This window comes from Onychostruthus taczanowskii, unplaced genomic scaffold (genome assembly GCF_017590055.1).
Source record: "Onychostruthus taczanowskii isolate IOZ18803 unplaced genomic scaffold, ASM1759005v1 scaffold44, whole genome shotgun sequence".
NCBI classification, from domain to species: Eukaryota; Metazoa; Chordata; class Aves; order Passeriformes; family Passeridae; genus Onychostruthus; species Onychostruthus taczanowskii.
This window is the reverse complement of record NW_024501903.1, coordinates 500,343-520,218: the sequence shown is the minus strand read 5'-3', so window position 1 is coordinate 520,218 and position 19,876 is coordinate 500,343. Positions and strand designations below refer to the sequence as shown.

Genomic DNA, 19,876 nt, shown 5'->3' with positions numbered 1-19,876 from the left:
TGCCATTGCTCACCTGCTGGTAGTAAAAGAAGGAGCAAGCCTTTGGGAATATGGATGGCTGCAGCTCCCGTTCTGTGTAAAACCAAATGACCCCCAAGCTCCTGGAAGTGGTCCTGGTTATGGCTTTGGCAGAGTGCATGTTCTCAGGAAGGACAGAAGTCCTTCTCCTCACTCCTGGGTGTATTGCACACTGTTCCAGAGATTTGCCATGGCAGGTGTTTCCCTGCAGGCTTTTCCACAGCTGCTGTGCCCTCTATTAGAAAGCAGCCCTGATAGGAACTGACCACCAAGGTGGTTCAAAGAGATTATCCCTAAAATAATAACATTCCATTTTTTATATTGAAGGGACAGGCCTCATCACAAGGAAGCCAGTACTGGACACATGCAGGATGTGCCTGTGTCCTGCTCTGAGCTGGCAGTTTGTACTGAACTTCTGCTTTCTGTATGAAAGTGTTAGCATTTTTTGATCTTCAGTGAAAAAGACCTTTAGATTATTCCTTTGTTCCCTTGATCTCCCAAAAGCAATAGAGAAGACTGGAATTGGGAGTAGGGAAGTATATCTGTATAATAGGTTTTTCCAAGAGAAACTACAATTAAGACAGTCTTCAGCCTTGCCAGCCCATTCAAAAATTACTTACTGTGCTTCCCAGTGTTGGAAGACTTAAAAATTACCATGTTTGTAGATGGGAGTTGAGTTGGCTTCTTTGAGATGTTGTAAGTCCTATTTTACAATCACATTTTAAAGCCAAGACTTCCTTCTTTCACAATGAAGGTTATGCTTCAGATGTAACGACACAAAAATGCTTTGGAGAAAGAAAAATGTTTGTGGGCTAGAATTCAGAATGCACATGTGAAATGCAGTAACAGTGTGTCATTTTATGCCAAGTAACTTGGGGAGTTGAAAACCCACCGGGAGCTGTGTTGATGAGGAAGGCAGGTACTGGCCCTGTAGGATTCAACTGTGATTTAGTGAACGGGTTGAAGTGAGGTGTCTGCCATGGCATCATGACCTGCAGCTCTCATTTAGTCACATAAATGGTTTTTTTTCTGGAAGTTCTGCCTGCAGCAAAGCTTGATGGGTAGGTTCCAAGATAACCGTTGGCAACAGATTCCTCAATGTCTGGACAAAAGAGACTTTTACTGATTGGGTCTGTATGTTCAGCTGACATGGACAGGAGGAAGGTGAAGAGCATGTCTTCTGCCCTGGAGCTGATTTCAGAGCTGAGAAAAGAACTCACACTAATTTAGTGCTTTTTTGGAAACATCTTCTCTGTATCTGAGAATTGACACATGCAGTCATTTACAACAAAGACAAAAGGCTCACAAGATTGTGGCACAATATGGGAGTGTTTTAGTAGCCAGGGTACAAGGCAAGTGTTAAAAGGATTCTCCAAAATAGAAATAATTCCTTTTTGAAAGACATTTGTCATTTACCAGTGTGAACAGAAGGTAAGGAGGGTGCAAAGAAGGAGTCACTAAGCAGAGACAAGAGGGCTGGAGATTTGCACCTGCTCTAGCACATTAATTCACAGATGAGCCTGAACTGTTAGTGGTTCAGGATATGAAGCATGTGATCAATAGAAAGGCTTCAGAAAGGCTGGAGGATGTTCTGAATATGACCAAAAGCAGTTATTCCAAGACCGACATGTAGGAACAGCACCTAGTGAATTCCAGCAGCAGCTAGTGTGCAGTATCTGCAGGGCTGCAAGTGACAGGCAGTGGTCAAGACAGAACTGTCAACTGAAAGTCATGGCAGTTTTCTGTAGGATCCCATCCAACACTCCTTTTAAATCATTGGAAAGATTCCTGTTGGCTTTGGTCTGAAGGCTCCTGCACCCTTGCCCTAGCCAGGGCCCAACTGCAAAACTGACACCGGGTGCTGCTCTCATGAGGAAGTGCCCAGGACTTGGAGCTGTTGGTGACTCTCCCCTTCCCGTGCACTTGTGGGCACCAGCAAAGCCCAGCAAAAGCTGTCAGACACTCTGGAAGGCAGCAGAGACCTGCCTGGGCACCAGCAAAGCCCAGCAAAAGCTGTCAGACACTCTGGAAGGCAGCAGAGACCTGCCTGGGCACCAGCAAAGCCCAAGAAAAGCCCTGTGGTGATCCACAGGAAGCAGGGCCCTATATGGGCCTGGCAAAAGCCTGGCAAAAGCCCTGGGACACTCTGAAAGGGAACAGAGCCCCTTGCAGGGCAAAGCAAAACTCAGTAAAAGCCCCAGGGTGCTCTGGAGGGAAGCAAGCCCCTTGTGGGAATGACAAAAGCCATCAGATAGGGTTAGGTGGTTGTGGTTAGGTGTAGGGTTAGGGATGTGTTTGGAGTTGGGGTTAGGTTTTGTTATATGGTTTGGGGTTTAGAGTTAGGGGTTAGGTTTAGGCCTTGGAGTTTAGGTTTAGGGGCTGCGGTTATCTTCATGGTTGGAGTTTAGGGTTGGGGATAATGGTTAGGTTTTGGGATCAGTGTTTATAGTTAATGTCTTTATGATTCTGTCTTGGGTTTAAAGTCACATGGTAAATGTTGGCATTAGAGTGTTAAATTTAGGGGCATTATTTTTGATGTTATGTTTTATAGTTAGGAGGTGGAGATTTTATTTAAGTGTTAAAATTAGCATTAAGTGTTACAGTTTGTTTTAGGGGTTAAATTTAGGATTAGGATTTCGGGTCATTGTTAGGGTTTATTGTTTGGGTAAGGGCTAAAGTCAGCTTTGGGGTTGTGATTTAGAGGGGTTTTTTTAATGGATCATAGAAACTAATAAGATTTGTAATGGACACAGTATCTGTATGTATAGATTATTTGCCCTTGTTCTACATGCTGTTTTTAGAGGGCAGTAGGAGTTGGAAACCGGGTGAGTCAATGCATATAGCAACAGGTGTTTTGTCTATCACAAGCAAGATTTTGTCAGCAGAATTGGCCCAGGCACCTAGTAGACTGCAGCTAGAATACAAGATGGTTTAGTACAAATGTGAACTATCTAGACCCTTTGATACAGATCTGAGAAGCCAGTCAGGCATGCAAGTGATACAAATCCAGGAGGAATTACTGCTGCTTTGGAAGACAGGCTCATGGAGCAAGCATGTTTTCCTGACTAAATGAGAGAACCATTGGTGTCACTCGAGAGATTCATGGAAAGCAGTTCATGCAGCCAGAAATAGATGCACAAGTAGAAGAGTGGCAGAGAAGTCAAGGAATGTATCAGAAGCTGCAAGATATGATGAGTAACAGTAAAAGTCTGCTGCTCCTTGTGGGAGCAGCACATGCCAGCAATGCCAACTATCACTGGTAAGTGAATCCCAGATCATATCAGCCAGGCTTTACTCTGATGTCCTTAGCATGTGTTAAACTACAGCATGCAGCTGTAGAGAAAAGAACTAACAACAAAAAAAACCAAAACAAAAACGCATACACATGTTTTTTGAGGAGCACAACAGAGACAATGACCAGTTGGATAGAAAAGGAAGAGAGTCAGCAGTGTTTAATCCAGGAAAATAGGCAAAATGAGGTTGTCACAGCCTTTTAAAGGTGGATAAAGGTATATTTTGCAGTTTGGATAGTGAATCAGTAGCCATGAGGGATGGAGCAAGCCCTGATCTAGTGCATTTTTCATAGAGCTAGTTAAGAATAGATTATGCATGTTTAATATACCTATGCTTTAGTATGGAAATTAAAAAGAAATTAAGGAAATTAAATAAACCCAATTGTTAAGTGACTTAATAATCACCTTTAACATTCCAGATGAGTTCACAGCTTTCTAACCTGAGCTGATACTACAAATTCTCATTTGGTGCAAGAGAAGCCAAGTTGATGGGCTGTGTGATGCCAGGACTCAAGGCTGATGATGTGTCTGTGTTTAATCACTGGATTTCAAGTTGGAGGAAAGGAGCTGACAGAGCAGAAGACTCGGTGCTGTAATTCATCGCAGCATTTAAACTGAGTGGCAGGATCTCTGATGAGGCAGCAGAGGGAACAGGGATGCAGCTCTAGCAGCTGGAGTGCAGAGAGGAGTGGCCTGGCCAGAAGAACAGTGTGTGCAAGTCTGGTTACAGGGTATACACCAAGAGATGGTAAGCATTGCCATTCATATAATATAGCTTAGTGCCCAGAGATGCAATGGCAAAGCCCAAGCCCCTGTCAGTGCTTTAGGCATCTGCACTCAACATTTCTGCAAAGGTTTCTTAGAACAGAGAACTCTAAAACTGTTTTTGCCACAGTTTTCCCAAGAAAATACTTCTGTTCTGCTCTGAGCCAGCAAAAAGCAGCAAAATCCAGCTTCCCAGAGTACAGACAAAGGGAACAGAGCCCTTCTGACAAAGAAACAGGACTGGTGTACGCTGGTATTGAGGCAACAAGAAGGGAAATATTTGTGGTAATCTTTGGAGGTCTTTGAAGAAAAGGCTGTTCTCCTGTCAATAGAACAACTGGAGACTGTTCACAGAGACTCTCTTGTGAACAGTGTGTTGTAAAGTCATTAAAGGGGTAGCATAAATTTATTACAGAACCAGAAATTGGAGTGACTAGGGCCAAATAGCAGAACAAGAACAAAATGCCCACTTGGCACATCAGGACAAGCAAGAGGGTCCACTGAAAGGAAGGATATCTCAAGTTGAGGCACTCCCAGTGACAGCTTCCAGCACCTACTTGCCTTTTTCTCACTCCCCATTGAATGCCTCAGCCTAGAACTCAGCAAGGTTAGGGGCATGGGAGCATCACCCTCATCTCTCTCATGGCAGCAAGTCTCCAGACATGGGGAATGCAGCCAGTCACTGACCAGGCTCTTCAGAGGCATGTAGAAAAGGCAGCTCCTCACTGAGTGCTTTAAATCTCAGGACTCCTTCCTCCAAGTCGATGCAACACTAAAGAAGGAGAGAGACAGTTATTTACTGGACATTTCAGACAGCAAATCTCATGATGTCTATGACTGGGGAGAACCTGTAACGCCTCTCTGCGTTTGCAGAGACCTTACAGTTTTCCTTCCCTGTCCCACATGCTGCCTCCTTGCTCCAGTTCCCTGTAGTGGGGTTCATCTCCAAACCCTTCACAGAGCCATTTCTCTCCCTTCTTCTTATGACCCTCTCTGAATTGATGTGCTCACATCACTCAGCCATTCAACCCATTGTTTTTCCTGTTTTATGAGCCTGGCATGTGGCCACAAATGTGTGACAGGCCAGAGCCAGCTTGCTGCAGCCATATCCTGAGCCACCCAGGAGCCAGGCACAGCAGAGCACTGACCCTGAGCCAAGCTGAAAAAAGGACTCTTTCCACTCATGGCCAGCGAGTGTTGGACACTGAATGTATCATACAGCTGTATTTGGCTTAAAGCAAGGGCACAGCTTGTTCTCATCTGCTTTCAAAGGGCAACACGGGTCTAACTCGTGCCTTTTCTTGTCTCCTCTTCAGTTTCCTCTTGCTGCTTGCATGTTGTATGGTGAGAAATACAGAGAATGGGAGATGTGATAGTATCCTACTGAGTGTTTTCTTTCTTAAAACCTTTAAGAAGGACTGGAAAGGAATCAGTGACTCAGAGCATACTGCACCCAGTCAGGCAGCTGAGTGACAAGCATTGCCCTGAGAGGCCTGAACATTAAGTAATTCTGATGCTTACAACAACCAGATCTGGGAAAGCTTCTTGAGAGGAGCCCTGCAATAAGCAAGGAATTGTTCCTTACCTTAAGAGACAACAGTGTCTGGAGGCCAATGCAAAACTCCAGCATTTCATCATCTGAGAAGAGAGAAGAGACTGATCAGGCTTTAGATTATGCAATACTGCCTCATTAAAGAAAGTGTATCTCTCCTGTAAAAGGATATGAAATACAAGAACATCTGATTCATAAATTTTTATGAATCAATATAAAGCAGATAAAAAATAGCAAGGAAAAGGATGAGTTAAACACACCAACATTAACAAGCAGATGGTAGCAGTGACAATAATAAATCTCTCTCTTCTGCCACTGATGAGCCTTTAAAGGAGCTGTTTGGGCACAGTCCTGAAGATGGTCAAAATGAACTTTGCAGCTGATAAGAGAAGGAATCCATGATTATCATGACTACTGTGAGATAAATTTGAGAGGGTTTGTGTGATTGTTTGAAACTTAATGAGATATCAGAAGGGGCTTGTGAGATCCCATGAAACTTACTATGGGCTGTGTGAGGGAAGGGCAAAAGGCAGAAGGCAATCAGCAAGGTGAATCAGGGAGAAATAGCATGGGAAAATGGAGGGGAGAGGGGATAAGGGTCACATGCAAGCAGGCTATTGGTTCAGTTTTCTGACCAAAGCCTGCACCTAACTGATCTTATTAAATAAAAATCTAACTGATCTTATTAAATAATTTTATTAGGGTTTGGGGGTTTTTTCCCATGTAACTTGTCTGTCCTACTCGTAACTGCTGCAAGTCTTCAGTGTCAGCAAACAGAAGATGCTAGGGGTTAAAGTGGGGTAGCTAAGGGGAAATCCCAGGTCCTGGAGTCTGCAGTAATCAGCAGCCACTTGTAATTTCATTAACACTTCACATGTCTCCTGGAGGCCTGCTTGCTCTGTAACCAGTGGATGTAATTTATAGTTTATTTATAACCACATAAGTGAGAGCACTGCGTGCATAGGAAGATGTAAGACACAGGTGTAGCAACTCTGCTCCTTCCAGGCAGCCATTTCCATGTTCCAACAAAACAGGTAGTCAGTAGTAGCTATGGGGTAAATTCACCTGTGCTGGTACTAATACAGATTTCCCATGAAGGGCGAGAACAAGCAGAGTGGAAACCAGGAAAAAAAGAGCAAGCTGGAGTGTGTAAAAGGAGGAAGCTCTTTCTAGAGAACTCAGGAATGTGGAAAGAATATACATGAAAAGAGGGAGCAAGGGAGGCCTTGGAAGATGAGCAGGACTCATCGAAGATGGGGGAACAGATTAAAGCAAGAAGGTAGGGCTGGAAGACTAACAGGGAGAAAGAACAGGGTGGGGAAAAGAGACAATCATGTTGTTTTAAGCATATGCACAGCTTGATGTAATGCAGAACATGCAGCCTTTCTGCTGTTTTCTGGGCCTGCCTCAGTGCCCTCTGGCCTGACCTTGTCTCCTATGGCTCCTTCCTTCACAAGGTCCTGCTTCAGGACACCAAAGGAGACTCAGCACTCTGGGGCTTGTAGGTTCTTTCAGGGTGCTCCCTGCAGCAGAGGCAGAGGAGCACACAGAGAAGCACTCTAGGAAATAACTCTATTACTTTCTCAGCAGACTTCCAACCAGCCAGAGATACAAGTGCCCATTCCATAGCAGAACATAAGGCACCAGAGGATTAATCAAGCCATCTGCAGAATTTTATGAAAGGTCCATTTTAGAATCAAAATGAGAATTTTTCACATCCTTAGTTATGACTGAAAAAGCACCTAATTTCTCCCCACTTTCAATGTCTTCTGTCTTCTCTGTACTCTTCCTGTGCCCTTTGCCTTTGGTTACATTGAGGGTATTCATGGTGTATGGTGATGTTGGCCTGCAGTGGAGGTGGCCACATCACCAACCTTCCACCATATTATGCTTTTTCCAAAGGTCCTTTAAATGCCCCTGGCATGGCAAGAAGGACACAGGAGAAATAAGGGAGAGGAGGGGCTGGCACTCTCACCTACAACCAGTGCTGAACACAGCACTGTCTCCTGGCCAAATTGCAATTCCAAATGTTCTACTCGACCAACAACGCTGGGGATGGGAAGAGAGAGGTCTTCACAGTCCATGGCAGACACTTCTTCCAGCCTGTGGGACACAAGAGGTGTTATTACCTCAAACGGAGGAAGAAGAGGAAAACCAGGACTTCTCATTGATGGCAGTTCTTCTGGGTCTCACTGTGAATAGGCCCACAAGAGGGGGAATCTCTTTCATACCATATGCCTGGAGGCAGATTCAACAAGCAAAACCTCAGCACCAGCCACCAGCTGGGCAGCTTTGCCTTGCAGTACATGCAGACAGAATTGCACAGCTCTGCCTCAGAGTCTGGGGTCTGCACACACATTTGCCAGTGCTTAATAGTTTTCCCTGTAGCCCACCCTCTGCATCTTCTCCTCAACAGCCATATGCACATGCAGAACTGCCAGCCATTATCCCTAGGGCTGGGACTCCAGAGTGCCTGGGTTCTTGCCATGGTTTTTCTTTAGCCTTCCCTCCTTTTATACTGTGCAAAGACTTACCCCAGCTGGTTTAAACACCTCTTGGAGATGAGGTTTGGTAGACACCCAGTGTTAACAGTTGCTTTCAATACCTGACCTTGGCACTAGAAAAAACAACAACAGATAATTACTGTAGGCTCAAAATTGGCATATTCACTCCTCCAACAGTATGATCTGGATTTTCTGAGCAATATAGCCAAGTTGTGGTGTTTTAGGCAGTAGTCAGAAGGCAAGAGTTTCATCCAAGACAATGGTGGTTTCCCCAGTGCTCTGCAAATCACTCTCAAACACTTATTTTTGAATTTGTCTTCCTTCATTTGTATTTGATTGCCCAGACACTTATCTTAGTGACTTTAACTTAACAGTATTCCAGTCAAGAGATGCACAGTTCGAGAATTTGTTCATGAAACCAACATGGACTTTTTTAGCAGAGCAGTAAGTAATATGCAAAAGTTTCTGAAGGAATACAAACATGTGCTAGTTTTTCTGGGTTTCATCTCTCCTTTTTTTCTGATATTGCAGGGAACAATGTCCCAGGACTAAATGTTAGACCTCAGTAGAAAAGCTGCCAGAGGGAGAAGTCTGAAGGAGAAGCAGGAGCACCCAGGACAAACACAACTGAAATGAGCTTGAATTTAAGGCAGTTCTCAAGATAAATGGCAAATCCATGTGACTCCTGAATCCAAGACACAACCTAATCAAGAGATGACTATTTTGTGTAGGGCTTACATCATATTCCTGTATAGCTCTTTATGGATATAAGACATGATATTACAATAGTCACAGCTGGAGTCATTTAGCAAAGGGGGAGACTGTGTCCTGCACCCATATAATCTGTGCATTATTTTACTGGAATAGTTCCCAGTGCTTTGCTAATTTCATTTCTTTACCCCTTTGCACATAAAAGGGAAAAGAAGATAAGGTTGCCATCTGTTTTCTGTCCCTTCTGCAGAGAGATCCTTAATGGCAGGCCTGAGGTGATGAAGTAGCAGCAGGTCACATTTATTTTAGGGGTCTCAAAACATAGGGTCATCAAGAACATAAATAAGAATTAGGTTGAAGAAAAAAAAAAAAAAGGAGGAACAGGACTTAGTAAAGGAACTGGAAAAGATGGAGTAACTGTTATCTACAAAATACATCTTTACCTATAGTGCCAAATAATACCTATTCTTGATGGCCTACTTCTTCAAGGCTCTGTCCTACACCACTGCCCAAAAAAATAACCCACCCAAAAAACCTCACCCACAAAATTTTCCTTTTGGAAGGCTTATTGTATTCCTACTATTATTTGTGTTTTTCCTGTGATTCCTTCTCTAGCATCCACTATGGCACTCTGTGACATGAACCACTCAGAAGCAGCAACAGACCTGCCACTTCTTCTCTACTCTTATGCTCAGTCCAGACAAGTTTAAATGCTTGAACATCTTAAGCAGACCAGCATGAGGGACTCAGTGCAGCACCCAGCAGGGTCAAGGAAAATGTCTTAATTTCCTGATTTCTTATCTAAGCCTGTGTATGATTACTAATCATCACAGAGAGCTACATCCACTATTTCCAAGATTTCATTTTCAAAAATATGCTGTCTGTGAGTATTTATAAAGAGAAAGAAGAAAACAACTCCTGTGAGAAATACTGGAATGCTGCAAACAGACAATACTAACAGGGTCCCTTTCAGCCCAAACCATTCTATGGCAAAATGTCTCCCTTCTGATTTTAGAGCTCTGCAATGTCTGTGCTCCTTGTCCTCCCCAACACATCAGCCCTGCCTGAAATGGCTGTGGCCAGTCTAAGCAGAGAGGCAAGAGAAAGCACAGAGTGAAGGTGCATGCCAAACATTGCCTCCAGATCCTCTCTACTCAGAAACAAGACCTGGAGCATAGATAGCAATTGCTAAGGAATCACTTGGGAGCAGCAGATTGAGATGCATGAGCTGCTGCTGTTATAATAAGCCTAAGCTGTATCACTGGGCAGATTACTGAATTTTGTTTCAGAGCAGGCTGGGAAATCTGCAAGTTAGAGGCTTGATAGTATATAATAGGACAGTGATTATTCTGTAGAAAACAACATTTAATCTCACTGAGTTTAAACAGCTCTTCACCACTAACCATCTCCCTAGAGAACTCACCAGGAGCCTGAGGAAAGTCCTTGGTCCAACATACCAAAAATACCATGTAGGCAGCTCATAAGCACTGCAAGGCTTCTTGGACTAGGAGGACTTTTCATCACTTTACCCACTCTCATCTCTACTCCAGAATTTTAAGTCTGTTACTACCAGTCATGTTTATTTTTTATCTAAATGTTACAGGAATTTCCAAGAAAGAAGGGAAGGGGAATCACTAAGAATCATTATAAAGAGCTATGTTTTCTGAAATTATGTCAGTTCCAAAGTCAAGCTGCTTTAGCAAACAAAAGGCTCATCCATCCCAGGTTGCTTTGGCATAGAGGAAAACTGGCCATCTACAGCAGTGAAATTTTTCAGCATTGATTTCCAAGTCAACAAGCGACAAGCCCCACCACAAGAAATAACAGCTTGATTTTATGTTGCAGATATGGGCCAGTCATGACTAGCTTTCTAAAGTGCTCTTCAAAAACTTTTATAAAAAGGGGCAATTCGGCTAAAGTACCACCTGGGCAACCCACCTAAGCAAATAGGAGGGTGACTGCAGTACAACTATTATAGACTGGGTCTGTCTGTGATCTCTGGGACTTAAAAGGCCTTAGACATAGGGCAACTAAAACCTGTTAGAGTGAAACCACTTACTGTCTGAATCTCCATGTACCACCAAAGTCTACATATATTTGGGTTTATTCCCTAGTCAAATTCAGTTACAAGTCAGGTGATGCATTTGTTACCACTTTGAGATTTTCAGCATACTTGCCTGTGTGTAAATGGTAGATTTATCTTTTCTTAGGAGTCAGGAGAAAAAAAAAAAAAAGACTTCTCTGGGGCTGTGCTCCATTTCTAAAAAAATTGCACTATAATCAAGCAGATCTCCAAAGGTACCAGCTCACCTCTCTGGTTCAAATGAACTGGCAGCCTGAATCCTATTTCCTGCCACAGCTCTGTTACTGACAGCAGAGGCTTTTTGAAGTTCCTAAATGTGAACATCAAAAGCATCAAGACAAAAAGAAGGGGAGGAGAGCTTCCCTTCCTTCATTGTAAGATCAAGTGTGACAAACAGTGACTGGCTCCTAAGAAGGGCAGAAAAAGAGAGAAACGCCTGTGCAGAATTCAGGGAGAGTTACATGCAGTGTTAGGTCTATTTCCTTGCTTGTGATGCTCATTAACCTTCCTCTGTGAGGGAAAATAAAACGTGGGTGACAGCTGGGGTTCAGTGCATCAGAAACACAAAAGGGAATGCCTGGTGGACTGTAACGCTGACTTAGCTACTGCCCCTGGGATACAACACCTGTACATGCCTGTCCTTGTTCAGTGTGCATGCCTGGCAAAACCCCACCCTTTATCACTAAATTTCCTCCTGCAGAACAATAAGGAGTGGTTATTAAAGAAAAATAAACACCTTTACTTGCTCAAAAACAAGCTCCAAGTAATTAGAGAAATTACCCTGAGAGCCATTCATCCTACTAGTCTGTCCCCAGGTGCGGTTATGTTAACCCAGCCATATTAAAGTCTAAAATGCAGGTAAGCAATGCCTAACTGCAGCAGTAAAGGCTGCAAAACAAACCAAAAAGTGGCTTTGCTTGGTACTGAGATACCTGATCTAAGCCTTTCAGAAACTTGCTACCAGGCTGTGTTCCTATTATAATTTATTGTGCTAAATGAATTTTCAAAGGCATACATGTTTTTCTTGGAAGTGTAGCCTTTACACTTGGATATGGGAGACATTCTTTAGGACGGGTAACTGAACTAAAACCAGCTTTAAAATGGGTTTTGTACAACAGGTCTGTGTCTTGGTGAGTCTCATATCTGCATGTTACTGGGCAGCTCTAACTATCCAGCTCTCGTCTGTGGGCCACAGCTTTTGGATGTGCTTTCTCTAACTGCAGGGACCAGGGAGTAGTGTGCTCTGCTGTATATAGGAAGATATAAGAAGAAAAGGAAGCTAAAAATACTGCTTCCATCAAGAGATACAGCTGTGCTCATTTGGAGCACAGTTAGCCACTTTCTGAGGAGCTCCTTTGACACCTGAGAGAATCAGACTAGACTGGAATTGGTTAAATGTAAATCAGCTAGAGGCACCTGTCTTCAAGTGATAAGGAGACATTCCTTCTACATACAGTTATAAAATACCTCATATCATGGGAAAGCTGGCCTTCAAAGGAAAGAGATGTGATGAAGGTAATTTATATTCAAATATGGGCAACTAGAAGAAGGCATGTAGCAGAAAGGCTTTCCTCTGGCTTTTGGAAAAACTGCATCCAGACTCTAGGAGAGGCCATGCATGAAATCTCTTCTTTTTGTCTGCAGCTGGCTTTGCAATTTATAATTCACCATGGCCCTTGGAAGGGGGGCATCTGGAACTCTGAGCATTTGCCATCACTGTGAAATCAGCAGCACTGTGTTGTTGCCTTACCTGGCACTGTATTAGCAGGGGTGAAGTCTCTTTTCTCCTGTCCTCTCCCTTTTCCATCTTTTCATCCTGGTCTTTTGCCAGTGGAGATTGAACCCGTGCAGACTGACCCCTGGCCTCGCCCCGCAGCTTGTTCAGGTTGCCTTCCAAGAGGCGCCGCTGGACCACACTATGAGGCTGCTGTCTCCATCACAAAGAAAGAGAAATCCCAGCTAAGTATGGAGCTAAGAACAACGATATTTGATAGCTCTGGGAAGCAGGCTGGAAATGCTTGACCCAACTGATTGTCCTGATGAAAGACATGCTTATCAAAAAAACTTTCTTTAAATCCCAATAATTTTTTTTTGGTAGCTGCTAATTTGGTGTTAAAATGTTGGGATGTCTGTGACAGGCAGATCTCTGGGATGCAATTATTGGAGGAGAAGAACATGCCTGATGCATGCTCTCCCCACACATATCTGTTCCTTCAGCAAAACGTGCACTGGAGAGTCTCATTCCTGTTCAGCATAATGCAGTGCACTGCCTGCTGAGTGTGTGCTGACATCCCACCAGGCACATTCACACCTTCCAATGTGGGAGGGCATGAGGAACACAGCATGCACATGTGGGCAAGAAGGCAGGACTGCAGATATTTTAGGTGTACAAGAAATTATTTGTAGTGAAGCAGGAAGCTCCCCAAGGAGGAAACTAAAACCAGCTTCTAATATTCCTTGGAGTCTGTCTCTGCTCCTCACCATCAGATGCTCTAGATTTTGCCCACTATTGATCTATCCAGTCCCTGCACAGCTACTGAATCAACAACGGGCAACACCAATGAAACAGGTGCCTGTTGCAGGTAGCTTTGTCCTTTCTCCACGTACTCAGCCCCATGGCCCTTCTGCAGGACAGCAGCTGCTCTGGGCTGGTCATGGCATTTCCAGTAACAACAGCCTGTTTGAAGAAAGGCAAACAATCTAAAGGGGTTACTGTGCTACAGTTTAAAATGTTGTTTTATCTTTCTAAAGAAAAAGAAAAAATTAAGTCATCTCCCAGGTGGTGCAGCAGTTTGATGCACGATTTTGTCAATGGGCAGGCCAAACACCTGAACTAGACCAGACCTGCCAGTGAGCGGGGCTGCATTAACCCCACAGGGTTACTTGTGTTTCAGATTAGCCTCAGAGTCCTGAGGCCAGAGAAGTGTGCAGCTGCAATCTGAAGCACCCTGATTTGTCAGATTTGCCCAGTGGTCGGTGCAGGATGGCTGTCACTGGCTCTTTGGCCACACTCAGCATTGCTCTTTGCAAGATGCCAAGTCCCTCATGCCTCTGCTTCCCTGCCACTCAAGGGGTGAGTGTCAGATCCTTCACATGCTGCATGAGAAACACTGCAGCAGTTCAAAAAATGGGGTAAAAATATCCCTCTGTTCCTGGTCTTTTCCCAGCCTGCTGTGCCGGCCTACAGCACAGCTGGCCCTTGTGCTTAGCTCCCTAAATACTCTGAACACCGTGCCAGTTTGGCTGCCAGCTAACATCTGGGCCATGGGAAAAGGGCAGGGAACAAACAGCAGGTCTCCAAATTCCCATCCTCCCTCCTGCCTCTCACAATCTGGCATGCAAAGGACCTTTCCCCCTTCCTGCAACCTTTCCCACAGAACGAGCAAGCTCTTTGCAGCTGCCACCTCTGTCCCCTTCTTGTCACTCAGGCAGGGAAGAGGCCAAGTGCTGGTGGGGATTAGCTGATCTTTGGGATTTTGGAGGCATCTGATTCAAGAGCAGAGTCCCAGGGCCCTGCCTGTCTTCTCTCTCACCACTGAGATGGAGAAGTGGAGAGAGCATTGTAGCTCTTGGACTGGTCAGAAACAATTAGAGGATGGTAAGGGAGGATGCTGCAAGTGTTGTGGCCAGGAGCTGGAAAGCATGCCCTCTCAGGGCACTTAGAGGGATCAAAGAAGATTCCCAGTGCAACAGAGAAGGTTCAGGTACTCCAGTGTGAAACCTCCAGGCCTTGCTATGATTAGTGACATTGTATGAGCTGGGGATCTTGATTTTTGGGAGGTGAGAAGCCAGATCTTCAGACCTTCTTGGTACTTCCAGAATATTTTAGCTCATGTAGCTTTTTTGCTTTTTTTTTTTCCATTTTAAAAAAACCCAAAACTGATCACACTTTTTGTTGCAAAGGTGGAAACATGAGATCTCCACGGAATTATATAATTACTCATTATTTGAGATATGATGGGCCCATCAAAATGCAGGCACTTCTGGATGAACTGCATAAGCTGAGTGCACACCCAGAATGCATGAAAAAGAGAGGCAAAAAGTAACAGCTTGTGGCTGCAAAAGAAAGCAGGTATTTTATTTTAAATTAGTTGAGGCCTTGCTCTAGTTTTAGGACATGGAGCTGCTACAGCTGGAGTCTCTGGCAGTGTTAATGGAGACCTGTTTTGGGGAATTAATTAAACTTTCCTCCCAGTGTAAATGCTATAGGAGTCAGGGGTGTTTTACTCTCTCTCTCCAAATCAAACTCTCCAGCACATCCTACTGCTGCTTCATTTTCAGTACATTCCTTTTTTGTATTCCTGTCCTCCAGGAGGGAGCCAGACAATTAAGGAGAAAGAGATGGGGTTTTCATAGTGCTGGAGAAATGTCTAGAAAAATAAGTCAAAATGTATTTGGGACTCTGATTTTCAGCGCCCAAAACATTGCAGCAGTATCACAGTGCCCCACCGAGTTGCAGGAACTGCTAAATCCTGCTTGGAAATCTAAGACCTGGTTCTTCTTTTGCTCCAAGTTAAAGCAGAAACACAGGTATCACATTAACCCCAGGTATGGCACTGTGGCCACACTTTATTTTGTGCCCTCTAACACCAGAGCAAAATGTCCATGTGAGAAAAACACATCATGCTTTATTTACTGCTCCCTAGCTCCATGGTAAAAATGTTTCAGCTATTCTTTATAGACCAAACATGAGCTTGCAGTGACCGAATGCTGTTGGCATACACCGAGTTCTCCTGCCTGGAATGGTTATTTCCAGCAGGAGAGCTGCTTGTGGCAAGTGATTTAGACAAGGACTGTCTTGCTCAAGGAACCCCTTAGGGCTTCAGGGTGCCAGTTGTCGCTTTGAGGCATGGTGTGACAGCAGTCAATCCCAAAGCAAAGCTGGCAGATGTGTTTCCGCCTGCCTTCGTGGCTGGGGTCAGCAAATACACACCAGAAGTCCCAGAAGTGGCTCGTCCCCATACCCTGCCCAGGGACGGGCCCAGCGCCACGCCCGGCTGTGCTCCGGGGGGTGTTGGAGCTGCGGCGCTGCAGGCCCCGAGGGCCCGCGCTGGCTCTCCGGGCTCCGGCATGGCCAGAGCTCCTTCCCCACGGGGAGGAGAGTCTCGGCTCCTCGCCAAGACAGCACTGATGTGCCACGGCTCTCACCCTCCAGCCGCGACTGCGCGCAGGGGTGGAGGGACAGTCCACACGGGTCCCTGTTGTCAGCCGTGAGGAGGGACAGTCCACACGGGTCCCTGTTGACAGCCGTGAGGAGGGACAGTCCACACGGGTCCCCGCTCACAGCCGTGAGGAGGGACAGTCCACACGGGTCCCCGCTCACAGCCGTGAGTGTGGCTGCAGACCGTGAGGCGACAGCTCGGGGGGCCTTGGAGGAGCCGCCCTTGACCTGCCATGCCAGGGACTCCCAGCAGCTGCTGAGGGAGCTGCGGGGAGGGTTGGGGGAGCAGCAGGATGTGCCAGCACAGGAACGTTGCACTGACCCCTTGTCTGCAAGCTGCTGCAGCCAAGGTTTCAGCAAGGAGGATTAGCTCCCATTATGCCAGGTCCCACACATGTGTGGCCTTGTGTCACTGTGTGCCTCGGGAGCTGGGAAATGACTGGAGGCACACGCATGAGAGCATCTGTGGTGTTGCTGTGATTGTCTGAGGATACAGAGGGAAGCACAGACTGCAGGGAGGGACAAGATCTTTTATGACACCCACTGCCACAGATGGAACAAGTGACTGTGCCCCCATCACAACCAGACGTGAGCCTTCTTTTGGGAAAATGATTTAGACCTCCACATCCTTGAGCAGTTTAACTCTACAGTGGAGAGAAGTGGGACAGCAAAACTGCCAGAGCAAGGAGAATATGTGTGCAGTTGAGCCAGTATTAGATCCTGTGGGAATCTGCTTCCAGCCCCGGGGAAGCCCTTCCAGACCACAGGCTGCCAAGGCTGCTGGAACAGACCTCCCTCCCTGATGCTCCCTGATCCACGTCACCACAAGGAGATGCCCACAGGCCTCGCTCCGGTGCCTCCTCCCCAAAGGAGTCATCCAGAGTGCCAGGTACTGCATCTGCCTGCCTGCCTGGTTTGCAGTCCTGCCCCTTGCTTTCCCCTCCATAAATCCAGAGAGTGGGGGAAGAGAGAAAAATGCAAAAAGGTGACAAGGTCAAACACAAGTCTCTCACAATTTAATGAATTGTATTTCCCTCCCTGCTGAGTCCATGAAGCATTCTGCTTTTGAGCTGGATCATGCAGGAATACATGGGGGCTTTCAGAGACGTCCCACGTGGAAATATACATGTCACATGAACATACATAGGTATTGGGTGAATGGAAATTTGGATTCTGGAGAGTCCTTCCTGTCCATGCCTGCCTGAGGAGTTTGGTTCCTATGGGGAGGCACAAGAAGATGGATGCAAGCAAATGAGTGATTAATTCTTTCCCCTTTCTCTGACACACTCCTAGATGATCCTGAAGGGAAGTTTCATTTTTGCTGAAGTTATGATGCTTTCACAAAACCTGCCAGCAGCTCCCAACTGGAATGAAGGCTATTAGGGGAACCCCCTCCCAAACGGGATCCCACTGGACTCACCAGATCCTTGGAGGTGCCAAGCCTTGTCAAGCCATCCAGGGGCAGCAGATCAGCAGAGTCCTTGTGCACAAACTGGGTGGCCTGTTTGAGGCGCCTCTTCTGTTGCAGAATAGCTTTGTTCCTCAGCTCCATCTCACACTCCTGTCGCTCCAGGTCGGGAGTACCCTCGCTCTGCTTCTCCTCCTGGTCTCCTTGCCCCAGTGGCAGGGGGCAGCTCTTCCTCGTGCTCATGGTGAAGATTCAGACAGAACAGGTCCTTCTTGATGTGCTGGGGTGTTCCCTGAACTCGTCTCCTGGTGTTTGCCCTCTGGAAGCTGACTCAGTCTCTGATCTCCTTTCCCTTTCCCTTCCTCACGGCTCTCCTTCTCTTCCTTTCTGTGCCTTTGCTCCTGCTCTTAGTTATAACTCACCCATCTCTGAAGTGTCTCGGTGTCTGTTTCTCCCTCTGTCCTCTCCACTCCTCCGTGTCCCTCTGCTCCCTCCTCTTCCCCTCCCTCACTTCTGCCCTGACTGCAGCTTTGCCTCCTCCAGTCCGTGGGTCCGTGTCGTAATAGAAAAAGCCCCGCGTCAGAAACCGCTTTCCATAAATCACGGCAGAGCCGGCAGGATGCTCCGGCTGGAAAAATCCAGCAGCAGAAGGATGGCCCCGCTGGATGCTGGGGGCTGGACTTACCTCGGCGGGCTGCGCGCACGCACCGCGCGTGTCCGTGTCCGTGTCCGTGTCCGTGTCCGTGTCCGTGTGCCCGCCTGTCCCCGGCTCCTGGGGACACGCTACATCTGCCGGCGGCAGCCTGCGCGCTCCACTGCCTCTGGCAGGGGGCTTTGACGCTTCTCCGTGTCTTTGTAAATACTGGCAGCAGCTCGGGTCAGCCTGGATGATGCAGTGCCTTGGTAAATGGGAGAGAGTATCCTCCTCAAGGCTCCTGGCAGGCATGCCCAGTCTCATTTCTGCAGAGAGTGCCATGCCTTTGCAATAGGCTGCGCTGAAGGATTTTTCTGTGTAGCTTGAATGAAATGCTGAAGGTCTGGTTTCTGCTTCCAGCCAAGGCAAATGTGCCCGACTCTGCCCTCATTTTCACCCCACTCTATCAAAGGCAATCCCCTCTGATGTTGCAGGAGCCTAAAACCACTGGCTTGTTGATACCAGCAGACTTGGCTCCCTGTTTATACCAAAAGAGTGCTGACACTGCTGCAGTGTGGGATGTCTGGACCAGAGCAGACATCCCTTCTCTCAGGGGAGACAGGACATGGTAGAGCTCCCTTTTTCAACTTTCTGTCTCTATATTGTCCTGCTTGAAACTATGAATTTTAACTTGAACTGACCCTGTCTCATTTTGATCCCTTTTCTCTGGTTAATGCACTGCCCCACTAAACACCAGGTCTGATATCAGGTACAGGGGAGGAACCAAAACTTTATTCAGCTGTGAAGCTAAGGACAGCATTACATTTCCAGGAAAGCCAGCAAGGGCTGAAACAGCTTTCATGTGCATCACAGAATGAGTAACAGCAACTGACTACAAAAGTTACAGCAAAAGGACACTTTCTGTTGCTTCTTTTGTTTGTTTTCTATCTTAGTAGTATGTAACATTCCAGGATTACTGATACCAATTATTTCTGTGTATAAAAAAGTGAGTATTAAATATTAAGAAGCAAATCCAATACAAGGCATTATGGTTTCCACCAAATCACAGCACTAGATTTTTCAGGAGTGGGAGTGGAAATACATTCTGACTACTTTATACTCTAGGGGCAAACTTCAATACCATAATGCAGGCAGAGTCCCAACAACAGCTCAGAGGTGTTTTGAGCTGTCCTTATCTATCTGTGAGTTAAATTAAGAAGAGAATTTAAGTAATGGCTATTTCTAGGGAACCGGTGTTCCTACAGTGTTGTTTTCTTCCTGTGGGTTGCTGTGAGTCCTGATTTGAACACACTTTTGACCTTCTGTGGCCCCTCAGTATCCTCTGAGTCTTGCCATCAGGCCCTTTAACCATCCATGTAAAGAAAGTACTGAATCATGCACCTCTGCTCTCACACAGGGCTAAGAGGTGCTTCCTCTCCTGCTGACTGTGACCACCTCAGCAGGCCAGCCACAAAAAGGCAGTGATAGTAGCAAGGGCGCTGCCAATTTTCTTAAGGCCTCAGAATGGACCCTGAGATTGTAAAGTGTTACAGAACATCTTAGGACCGGATCACCTACAGTCCCTGCCTTGAAGTCTATGGGCAGAGTTACATAATTTCTGATGAGATCACCTCCCACCCTGGATGTGTATGTAGGAATGAAGAGGAGGGAGCTCTCCTAGTTCCCACTCCCAGCACCTCATTGCAGCTAGCCACCCTTTATTAGTTTATTTTGAACAGCATTTTGG

At 46.0% G+C, this 19,876-nt stretch overlaps 1 protein-coding gene across 1 annotated transcript; it reads right to left on the bottom strand.

Moving 5' to 3' along the window:
• Positions 1-18: 18 nt before the first annotated feature.
• Positions 19-19,052, bottom strand: NRIP2 (nuclear receptor interacting protein 2). Its single transcript, XM_041414147.1, has 6 exons — positions 17,508-19,052; positions 12,677-12,853; positions 8,163-8,245; positions 7,604-7,731; positions 5,662-5,714; positions 19-4,848 (listed from the first exon to the last, which is right to left on the bottom strand). The coding sequence occupies exons 1-6, from the start codon at positions 17,736-17,738 to the stop codon at positions 4,756-4,758; spliced, it is 765 nt and encodes a 254-aa protein (XP_041270081.1). The 5' UTR covers positions 17,739-19,052; the 3' UTR covers positions 19-4,755.
• Positions 19,053-19,876: the final 824 nt, after the last annotated feature.